The sequence below is a fragment of the Glycine soja genome, chromosome 9, assembly GCF_004193775.1.
Source record: "Glycine soja cultivar W05 chromosome 9, ASM419377v2, whole genome shotgun sequence".
Classification (NCBI taxonomy): Eukaryota; Viridiplantae; Streptophyta; class Magnoliopsida; order Fabales; family Fabaceae; genus Glycine; species Glycine soja.
This window is the reverse complement of record NC_041010.1, coordinates 40,529,664-40,542,103: the sequence shown is the minus strand read 5'-3', so window position 1 is coordinate 40,542,103 and position 12,440 is coordinate 40,529,664. Positions and strand designations below refer to the sequence as shown.

The 12,440-nt window shown below is 31.1% G+C and overlaps 1 protein-coding gene across 1 annotated transcript; it reads left to right on the top strand.

Annotated features, from left to right (window-relative positions):
• Positions 1-7,565: 7,565 nt before the first annotated feature.
• On the top strand, positions 7,566-8,718 carry LOC114367049 (RING-H2 finger protein ATL8-like). The gene has a single exon (XM_028324135.1). It carries the CDS (start codon positions 7,914-7,916, stop codon positions 8,523-8,525), a length of 612 nt encoding a protein of 203 aa, XP_028179936.1. The 5' UTR covers positions 7,566-7,913; the 3' UTR covers positions 8,526-8,718.
• The last annotated feature ends 3,722 nt before the right edge of the window (positions 8,719-12,440 follow it).

The following is a 12,440-nucleotide window of genomic DNA, read 5'->3' as shown; positions in this document are numbered from 1 at the left end:
TATTTAAAATAATTGAACAATAAGTCGTTGTCATGTGAAAGGAATAAAAAAAAGGAAATGATCCAAACTGTGTAGGTTGCGTTAGTTTCTCTTTAAAGAACTCCAAATTTAACTTGTGGCACTATAGGTAATAGTGACACAAATAGTCAAATAGATTGACTCTGATAGTCGATCTATTAGCATTCCCTTTCATTTTTTTTATTAAGTTAATAGTGATATACTCTTTCAACCACCCTTAAAGAACATGCATGCATCGCCCTTATATATAGGAGATTTTCATCATGAAAAAGAGAGAGAGAGAGAGAGAGAGAGAGAAGAGAATTTATAAGAACACCCATCATCTTTGCTTGGGACTGGACCCCGATTGTTTCTGGTTGTCACCTTGTTACTTGTTAGTGTGGCCACCTTAATATTGGACAATCCATCCTAACCCTATTGGTTTCCCTTATCTCTCTTTCTTTTCAAAAATAAAAATGTTAAAAATATTATTGTTGAACAAGAAAAAGCCTTTTCTCAAGATAAGTTGTAAAGTGCAGATAATTAAAAGAGTTTACATTCTAAAATTAAATTAAAGTATCCACTAAACGTAACCTGCTTTAATTACTAAAAATAAATACACACACTTGTGCAGACACAAACATAATTTATTACTTTAAAAGAGCCTTATGTTCTGAAATAAATGAGCAAAACTTGGTTTCTTTCTCACACTTGGGAAGCTAGCCATTGATCTTTTCTCACGTATCACTTTCCCAAATCTACATAGAGAAAAAGAAAGAAGGGTCAGGATTGGCTTTTACCTCTCTGAATGGTTTGGAGATTGGAATATATTACCATTGTTGATAACTGAAAAGGATTATGAACCCTACTGTACCAGACAACAGCACATGTTGAATGAGGTTTATTGGCTCCCACATCAAAGTGGGAAAAGCGTATATAAAGCTTTCAAGCATGTTGAGGTAGATCAGTGGTCCACCCATCAAAGTGGGAAAAGCCTATAGCTTTCACAAGAGGCACTGTATAATAACCTAAGGTTTTCACTACTGTATTTAATGAGTAACTTTAATTTTAATTTTGTCTCCTTTAGAACGAGATAAGCATAAAAAAAGTGTAATGATGCGTCTTTTCTGAATTTAGATTAAAATATTTGGTAAATTTAATTTACTTTAAATTAAGGTGGATATATTTTTACTTTTAATTAATTTCTCACTTGAGAAAACTTAAATCCATTTCTTTTATATAAATATACAGAATCCTTTGTGTTCCATTTTTATTGGTTAGTTTTCATGAGCAATTAAATTCAAAGTGTATTAGAAAGTAGAAAGGGATATAAGAAAACTTATAATCTTTATTAGTTTAAGAGCTTTTTAGAAATTGAATGAAAAATGAGGTTTAAATATTACAAAACAAAGTTGACAAAGAGATATAAATAAAATATATTCTTTAATGAATTAAGGAGATTATTTCAAAACTGAATGAAAAATAATGGTCTAAATATTACTGGTCGTTGGATTGTACTGCAACAGATGGTGTTCTCTTTTGAACCACACAGACTCAGTTTATAAATTAAGCATATGATGATGAATTTTCTTAAATAAATGGAATTTTTTTTCTCCACAATTAATGACTTATTTCAAATTTGTTTTAGATTTTGAGAAATCGATAATTATGATGGGGCACTCAAAATCAATTTCAACTGTAAATGGTCTTGTTTGATTTATGATTGTTCGGTAATATTTCAGAACATGATGGATGCGGAGGGAAGTCCGGCGAAGATTCTGACAAGTGGCAGTGACCTCTAGTTAAAAGCATAATCTGATGTGAAAGTCAAAGAATATATATGTAATACGTGTAAAATGAACTTCGATCTATAACTATAGCCATGAAATGCTTTATATAATACGTAGTAGTTTGTGAAGCAGTTGTGTTTATAGGCCATGACCCAAATGGCAACATGGAAAGGGTTCCATAATAGTTTCCCTCAATTAGTTAACATTACTTTGATTAAGTAATGTTAACTTAAAAGATAAAGCAATTATGTTATTTTCATAACAGTTATTTTTAAGTTTTAAGTCAATATTGTTTTATTAAGTAATGTTGACTTAAAAGAGAAAAATAATATTATCTTTATAATAATTGTTTTCAAATCAGAATTTCTTTAATTAAATAATTAATGTTGACTTAAAAGATAAAACATTATTGTTTGATAGTGTTTTTAAACACGGTGCATGTAGAGGGAATTTCGGTGAAGATTTTAAAGTGAGAAGTAGAATTTTTTCAGACATCAACAACTAGCTCTTAAGTCTACTTGTAATGCCCAATTGCTTTCAAGATCTTTGATTTTACCCACAACTCAATATGTTTTGACCTAGTTCTCTTGTTTCCTTCTAGCTAATCATTCATTTGCTGGAAGAGATAATGAATAACCCTATTTAGCATAGTATGTTTATTTGCTAATGAATTGGTCGTTGTCACTCTTGGTGACAACCTTTATTACCGAAAAGTAATGTATTTTATTGGTCATTTTTAATTAAGCAAGGCTTAAATATATTTTTAATCCCTAATATATACTTAAATTTTGCATCTGGTCACTAATAAAAAATTTCTTTCTGATAGGTCCCTAATATTTAAAAAACTTTGTATGAGATTCTTGTCATTAGAAGGAATTCGTTAGTTAGCTGCTGATGTGGTGTTAACCCATTGGCAAGTGTACCAAATTGTCACAAGTAGTAAAGTTAAAATAGAAGTCTGAGTGTTGAATCCACATGGACTTTGTTTGTACTTGAGTTGATAAATACTCAATTTGTAAGCAAGAGATAAAAAATTACAATAAAGAAAAGAAAGAAAGAATTTAAAATTAAAAGGTAAGAACAATAAAATAAACAAGATTAAATGCAAATGATAACTTCACTTTAAATATGTTGGAGTCTAGCATGTCTAACTACCCTTGATGTAATATTAATGTTTATCTCTATTTAATGTTATTCCAATTTCTACCCACATCTACTAAGACAGTCAACTATAATCCCTCACGATGAAGAGTTTACTTTATCTATTTTTTCTTCCAAATTTCTTTGCAAAGATAGAATAGTAAATTCTATGAAGTATGGAGATGTATGCAGAGACAAAACAAAGTCACTTTATCTTTAACAATGAGTTGTTTAGATATTCTTCCCCAATTCTTTAGAAATTATTATTTCCCAATATATAACCCCTAAAACAAATGCATGGATGATCAGTGAAGAGCAGAAAATAGACAATAGAAACAGAAATTATATTTAATAGATAATAAAAGAAGTTTCGTTGCAAAGGTGTTGCCTTCTAGGCTCCCAACTCTTGATGGATTATGCGCTAAGCGAGCTATCCATTTCTCAACTTTTTCTTCAATATTTTTTCTTCAAGTTTTTGCATCAATCCTCCTCCAAAGCACTTGAAATTTCCTCCTATGAATCCTGTTTGTCAAGAATTACAATGATATTAAATTCTTTATTATTTCATTAAAAAAATATTAAAGTGAAGAAATTCTAATCATTCTTAGTCGAAATTGACTATTAATTAAACTCAAATTTTACAATTATCATGTGGTTGTTAACTCTACATGTCAACAAGTTACATATGATGTCACATTGAATTAAATGTGACACATAAGCTGATAATGTGTCATTTGACATGACATCATATTTTAATTAAATTAAAATAAAAATAAATAAAAAGATTTCATACGACCTTAAATTTGATCGTAACACAATTTGAATCATAACATCTCAAAAAACAACAATACAACAATAATTTGAATCATCTACTTAATTCCAAATGCAATGGTGACAACACACAACAAATCCCAAAGGAAAACCATAATGTACCTTCACCTTTCTTCTCTCAATGCTTGTCTTCATATGTTGCTTTGCTTTTTTCAACACCATTGACATATCCTCAAGATTGAATTCTTCTTTTGCAAACATCTTCTTCAATGATTGAACTTGTTCATCATACACATGAATTATTTCCTCATGTTAGCAAGTTTCTTTTCAATTGCTATAACCTAAGGTTCAACTCTTAAGGATCAACCTCCACCATACTTCCAGAACCTTGGTTTAAATATTGTGGCAAGTTATCATCTTATACCCAAAATTTACATATCTTATCTTCCTTCCTGCACATTATACAAGAGCCACTAAAAACCATAAAATGAAATACAATGGAAACGAAAACAAAGTCAAAACAAACTAGGTCAAAAGTAAAAATTTCTTATATTTCACCAAAGCAAAAATATTTGTTTAAATGCTTTTTGGTTCGAGATGTTAGTTGGCAAGTCTGAAACATCTCCATAACATTGAACATCCACAAGTTCTGTGAAATTGATTTTGACTTTTAATTTTTTTTTTTCATTGTTGATGAAAATAAAGTTCAATTTTATAATTTCAATGGATAGAAAAAAAAATGAATGAATAAGCCTGTGACAAGTTAATATGTTCGCTCTAATTAAAGTAATATGTAAGGATGAAAAAGAAACAATTCATTTGTGTGAAAGATGTACAGTTTCGTACGGATTATATATATTAAGATCACATATGCAGCAATCTAAAGATTAAATCATTCTTTTATATAATAAGATGATTGTTTTTTTCTCAGCTAAAGAATAAAAATGTATATGATGGAAAGCTCAACAAGATACTTAAAATTGTGTACCGGGACCTCTTAAAATAATATCTTTATACGTGTTTATAGAGCTAAAGGAGGAAAGGGAAAGTAGATTTTTTTTATTTTTAAATTAGCATAATTTTATAATTTTTATGAAAATAAATAAAGGTAATAATTTTATTTTTAAAATTATCAAAATAAAAAGTATTTATTAAAAATAAAAATATTATCATCCTTTTTGTTTTTCTTCTCAAAATCAACTCTTAAACACACCATAAAGAAAATAAATTCTAACATACTTTTATATTGGTATTCTCTAACAATAGTACAATCACTTGTGTTAATTTAATCTATTTTTATACGATATTCTTTTGAATAATTTTGTTTTAAGTTATTTTTCTGTATCTATTTAAACATGAATATGTTGTTAAAATAAAAATTTTAAAATATCCTTAAATATAAATTAATTTATTCAAAAATCAAACGTGTTATTATTTAAAAGAAAAAAATATTCTATAAGAAAACATAACTCAGTTGATTAAAAATAATATATAAATTATTATACATCTCTATATCCTATTTTTGATTACCACGCATGAAAAAATCTTATGTTGCTTTAAGACTAGCCTTGAATTAACTCCCACAATCATAAATTTTTATTCTTTTCATAAAAAGAAAACAGAAAAGTTGTATGGAAATTATCTAGATAGATTAGCAAAATTAGTTAAGACGTGACATCTAGTGGCTAAAACAAGACACAAGACACTGTAGTTTAAGATTAGGTTCGTGCATTAGCTTTCGATAAAGAACCATACTTTTAAAGCTCAACTAAATTAAAAACCATATGATTCTCAGTTTGACAGAAACCAAAATCACGTTTTATATAAAAGAATTCAAAAGAAAACCTATTTCGCGTACGTAACAATTTCTTATTCATCATCCAATCTGTTCTCAATAATTAATTTTTTACTTTGACGCACTCTAATCAGTTTTAGTGAGTACAAGACTATTAAAGCTAAGAGGCAAAATATTTTCAATCAAATTTTGAAAAAAAAAATTATAGTTAAAATATAAGGACTAAAAAGATTATTTTCAAACTATAAGAACTAAAAAAAAATTGAAATACAAATTATAAAGACTAAAAAAATCACTTTCAAAATTATAGAGACTAAAAAAAATTAAAATATAAATTATAAAAACTAAAAAAATTACTTTTAAACTATTGGAATCAAAAAGATAAATAGTAAAACTATAAATACCAAATAAATAATTTAACCTTTAAAATGAATATGACCATTAAGTGTTTGATGTCAGATTATCTCAACTTGACCTATGTGGAAAATGTGTGCACAAGACAATAAGTATATTTAAGTTAAGGCTACATATTATAGTTTTAGCTTGAATATAAATGGACGTCAATAAACATGAATCTTTGAATCAAATTTAAGTACATTATTAATAAATTAAATAATTTTAAATTTGAGTTTAGATATTCAGTTATATTAAATACTTTTGAAATAGTTATCTTACTTATAATAATCTTAATCTCTTCTAATAAAATTGTTTCTCATGAAAAATAGCCAACTAATTTCAGGTTGTGTGTGTTTGATTAGGTAGTAAACAATTAAAAATCATGATACTATCATGAAAAATGGAAATTCGATTTTTATTACTACGGATCCAAACATGCTGTTATACACTTCAAAGCAATTTGCTCTCAACAACATTTCAATAAATGGAGAATATCATCCTTAACTAACTAAACAATGAAAATGACGGTTTTTCCTTTGAATATGCAACATCCAGGGTAATATCATCACAAATAATTCCTAGTGAGAATTGACATAGCAACTCAATTGCTTTTGTTAATTAATTATCTTCCTAGAAACAGAAAATACAAGAGGAGCCCCTTGCAAATTACAATTCTTGGTTATATTTAAGTCATCAACAAAGTAGGTTCTGGAAAGTTGACAACATAATCAAGGCTGGTAGGATACTACAACAAAGGTGAAACTTTAGACTTATTGGTACAGTTGGCTTGAAGTTGATCGTTCTTTCGTGAGTGTAAATTAAATTTAATGTTGTCCCAAGTTAGATTCACATTCAAAAGATGCGTGTGATAGAAATACATATTCTTGACTTTAAATGATGAACTAACTTGTACATAGTTTAATACTGTTATTCTTAATTTAATTATTGCATTCAAGACTAAAAAAAACGCATGTCCTAGGCTTCTAAGCTCTAATGATATAATATTTTTCCTCCCATTTTATGAACCTATATTTTCTTCATCTTTCTAGTCCATATGATTTTAAATGACAAAAAAAAAGTCATTTTATTAATTACCCCCAACAAACCTATATATGCTTTCTAGTATTCTATAGCACCCACTAAAATGTTTTTTAATTACCACTAATCGTTACTTTTTCTCTTTTGTAGACAGTTGTAACTATTCACCACTTGAAAATCAAACAATTAACAAATTCACATGAAGAAAGGAAGAAAAGTAATTCAATTATTTTTCTTATTTTTAAGAATCAAAAGCAACACAGATACAAAAGTTTACAATAATTCACTCATACGATTTAAACAATTAAATTAAACACTTTATAAAACAATCCAATCTAATACTAAATAAAGAAATTATCATAAATATACGTTTAATTTTTTATCGCATTTAACTATTTTTTTAATCACGCCATTTGTAATAATTTTTTTCCTTTTTTTTATCTTTCTTTTCTTACCACCCAAATGTATAGAATGTGATAGACCTTTAATTTTCTTAAAATAAAGAAGACATATCAACAAAGACAAGTCTTCAACCCGTACCATAAAAAAGACAAGTAGTGTTCATCAATTTTTTGTGTATGTCAAGGGATAATCAATTTTGCCCTTCTTATCATCATCACAATTCATTGTGTGGGTCTAACAATTTAGGATTAAGGAGGAAAGGTTAGACAGCTTAGAACAAGGCTTTATTTCATCACAATCATATGTGATCCATGCCCTTCCCTACTTACCTTCAAGATTTTAAGTACCATATCAAGCATCTCCAGTTTTTACTTCTCTCTCTAGTCTTTTTTAGTCTAAAGTCTTCACCTCACTCTTATCCTAAAACACAAAATTCCCACCCAAGTAAACCCTCTTCTCAACTATAAGTACCCTTCACAATTATTTTTTTTCCAAAACGTGGCACTCCAAACACTTCTCTCTCATAATTCTCTCTCTAAAACATTGTTATCAAAACCCTAACTTGAGAGTATCTTCCATCACACATGACACGCGGGCTGAGACTCCTCCAATCCGCGGCAGCGCCACCGCCGGAGGCCGTGGCGGCCGCTGTCGAGTCCGACTTTGTCGTGATCTTGGCGGCGCTCCTCTGCGCCCTCATATGCGTGGTAGGCCTCGTCGCCATCGCGCGCTGCGCCTGGCTCCGCCGGGGAACTGCTGGAAGCTCCGCCGCCGGAGCCGTATCATCGCCGGCGACGGCGAACAAGGGCCTCAAGAAGAAGGTGGTGAATTCGCTGCCGAAGTTCACCTACGCCGACGACGGCGACCGGCGCAAGTGGTCGGAGTGCGCGATTTGCCTGACTGAGTTCGGCGCCGGCGACGAGGTCCGGGTGCTGCCGCAGTGCGGCCACGGGTTCCACGTGGCGTGCGTGGACACGTGGCTAGCGTCGCACTCATCGTGCCCCTCGTGCCGCGCGCCCTTCGCTGTCGTCGCACGCTGCCAGAAGTGCGGCCACTTTCCGGCGGTTGCATCCGCCTCCGCCGCATCGGAGTCCAAGGCCGTCGGTTGCGACAATGCCGCCGTTAGCGCTGCGAATGCTAACCGTAATAATGTTATTATTACGAATGGGTTTAGTAATTACGGTTTCTTGCCATGAAAGCCGGTCTAGTAATTACGGGTTCGCATGTATTATTGTAGATAAAGATTAAGAGCTTTATTCGTCATAGTGCTTCTTATCTATTAGGAATTTACGGGTAATCCTCTTTCTTTTGTAGTAATTTGTATAGAGTCAATTTTTTTCGGCATGGATAAGAAATTAAGAATTGCAAGCTAGTATAATTTGTGTAACAGTTCTTTTTTTCTTTTTTCCCTATCTTTTTCTTGGAGAGGAATTCTTTTATCTTCTACTCGTGTTATAATTACAAGGGGGAAAAACGATAATGTCACCATAATGATTTTTATCTTCTCAATCAAGTAGAAATTACTTAAGTATGAATTTTAAAATGATTATCAATGATAATTTATTGTGAAAACTAATAAATCTATTTATATATAATTAACAGGCTAGGTTCTTTTTGTACTATCAGTATATTTTAATTAGCTTAAATTATAATATTTAAAAAAAAAATATTGATTAAGGAATAAATAATGGAAATATATTAAAAAGAGAGTTATCCACATACTTTCATTACAGCTTATAATTTTTAATAAAAATACTTATTAATCAGTGCTCTTTGTATATGAATTGAGCGTGAAGTTTTACTTAAAAATGATAAATTAACCATTTGAATCCGGTTTAAAATATAATTTTTGACACAATTGATTAGACTGCTTAGTCTTAAGCATGTTATAATTAATTTTACTTAAACCTGAGAAATTAGTCATTGAAAAGGGGTTTAAGATATATTTTTTTGACAAAATTGATGACACGGCTTACTTTTAACTTCTAAGCATGTTAATCGAGTATTTTTCCTTACGCGTTTGCGAGTATAAAAGAGAGAAAACTAACTTTTATAATTTTTATATTTTGAAAAATATTAATATTTCACTCTTAATTTAGATTGTCCTTCATGATAAAAGATATATATCAAGAGAGAGAGAGAGAGACTTTAAGAAAATGATGAAAGAAAAATAATTTGAGTGTTGAAAATGGCTTTTGTCTTTTGTATTTTTAGAAGAAAATCAAGAATTATGTTGTAGCAATATTATGTGGTAGGCATTGAAGAAGCAATGAACATGTAATGAAATTCGTGATCACCAGCTCGATAGGTGGACAAAATAGAGATGGAAACCAAAGTAATGTGATGCATGTCATATTGTATCCAACAAAACCAGCCAGCCAGCGTGATCTGCATGCGCTGGTTTTCATTCTCACTGTGTCAGTGTGTGACGACTCGTTTCTGCATGTCCTCATTTTTGTTATTTTGTTTTATAGGGATACATAACCCATTTTACCCTACTAGTGGGTTTCAATTTTGATATAGTAGGAGCATATTTTACTAATACTTTTTATAGTAGTTTTTATTGTTACACGAAATTTCATATAATTCTAAATAGTAATTCCTAAAATTTGGATATAAGTTTAGTTTAATTTTAAGGATTTGTTTGATTTGCTAAAAAAAACAGACATGCAGAATAATACTTAGCAAGTAATTGAGTCACATGATAATTTTTTATATTGTATATTGTTTGGCGATCGATGTACAATACAGGTAATTTTATGTTGTATCTTGTTGATGTGCTTATGTACGGGACATAATAATATGAATTTTATTATAATACCCTTTGTATTGTACGCTTATAAGTAAACAAGTTTTTCCGTTTCTTCAAAGTCCACTGTCTATTTCGTCCAGTGTCATTAGTCGCCGCTGCAAGCGAAAGCAAGCATCGCTCTTAGTTTCGCAAGGATATCCCCTTCCACAATGGGGTGGTTCATGATGAGCCAGAAGAACCAACTTGGCACCACCGTTGACATGTCCCTGTCGACAAAAAGTTCAGCACGACAACGCTCAATGATTTTTCGGTGCTGACACACTTCACTATGGAGAAGATGGTGGCGTTGGAAGGGGAGTTCGGTGCGAGGGAACAATTGGTGGTTTGAAGGAGCGCAATGATGAGCTTGTTGAAGGGGGGAGGGTGTGGAGATCGAACCAAGAGAGGAACTCGAGGAGGACATTGACGAGGGAGGCCGGGGAGAGGTGGTTGTCAGCGGCAAGGTAGGCATTGGAAAAGGCGAGAATGGAGAGGGAAGAGCGATCTGAGAGATCTGCGACGAGGGATGTGGCGAAGGTGAGGAGAGAAGTGAATAAAGATAATATTGTATTTTTACTAGACACGGAACAAAAAGTTATACTCAAGTTTAGTGAGTTACAAGTTTTTTGATATTTATTCAATCCATCATTTTTTAGTTTGTACTATTCCTCAATCATTTTTTAAATCAAACGTTAGACAAATATTTTTGTATTGTCCAATCCCTTATTTTTTAGCGAATCAGATATACCTTAAAAGTTTATGTGTAAAGTGAGAATTATTTTTTATTTATATATTTTCGTCATATGAATAATTAACATGAAACATTTCTAATATACTTGTTTACATCAAAAAGCCGACATTACAAGTGGAAGCTGATAACTAATTAGAGTGTGTCCGGATATGTGTTGTATTCGCGTTTAACAGAAAAATTTACATTTTTCAAATCAAAAAAATCAAAATTATATTGGAGCTTTAATTTAAACGTTAGTTGAGTTAGATTTAACTTTAATGGAAACACACTTTTAATAATGAATTGTCCAATAGAATTGTCAATAATTAAAAAAAAAACTTTAATATTATTTTAGAATTTAAATTTAAATTTAACTCAGCTACTATAAATTAACTTTTGAACATAAGTTAAAGCTCAAATTTTGAAATTGAATATATGGTTAAAAACAAATGTTTGTTTGCCACATTTCTCCCAAGTCCCAATTATTATCAAGTACCAATATTTGTACCAATTCTACCAGTGAACGAGAATAACGTCAATCAATTCAGTCAAAAGGACTTTTGAATTAATGATCAAAGTTCAAAGGTGCATTTGCTAGCATTCAGAGCCAACCACCACCATTAGTTTATCAAGCAACCTTCTGCGAGAAGCTTAATTAATTTCCACTACGAGTGGAACTCAAGTGCATCTTCATTAAACAAAGTGTTCAACAAAAGAAAATACCCAAAATGAACGGTGCATGAAAGGTTAATTAAAAGAGAGAGAAGACAAATGAGGGACATAAAGGAAATACAAAATGCTTATTTTAAGGAGTTTAGAAGAATTTTTTTTAATAACAATAAAAGTAGAGATGCCCTTTGGCTACATGGTCCCTTTCTTGCATCTATCCCAATTCCCATTCCAATATACTTCAGATTTTTCCTAATGGAAGGACTATAGGAGTTCCACACCGTTTAATGCTTACAAAAAGGTGATAAAGTAAACGATGGCATATCTTTTAACACTTTGTGTTTGAGTAGGATATATTGTTGTGAGGTCCCACACACCATTAATCTTCCTAGGTTATCTTTTATTCTCCTCTCATATCCGGCTTTAGTGTGAACACCTCACCACAAAGTTGAAAGTTGCGACTCGAAAAAGCAATACACCATATTTTTCACAGATCCTCAAGATACACTATTAGAAATACAACATGATTGCCAAAAGATTATTACATCCATATATTTATTCCACTACATGTACAATATATTGTTTGTTTTCACTTTTCAATTAACCTAGTTGGGGACTCAGCAACTAGTCGCTAACTAGCCTATACCTTTTCCTACTTTTTCAACGCCTTTTTCACTAGTCGGTGGCTAATCACAACATGACATATCAGCAGTCAACTTGTTCGCTCGCTCGCATGCTACACGTATTTTCTCCCGCGACTCTAAAAAGTACGGATGCATATGAACTTTGACACTACCTTACGGTTCTTAATTTCTTATCCTTCATTAGCACCCAACTTGAGAACCGGGAGCATTTGGTTGGATTTTTTTTGTTTTTGTGCTTATAAAGGTAATCATATTTTTATTTATTTTAATAAGTAAA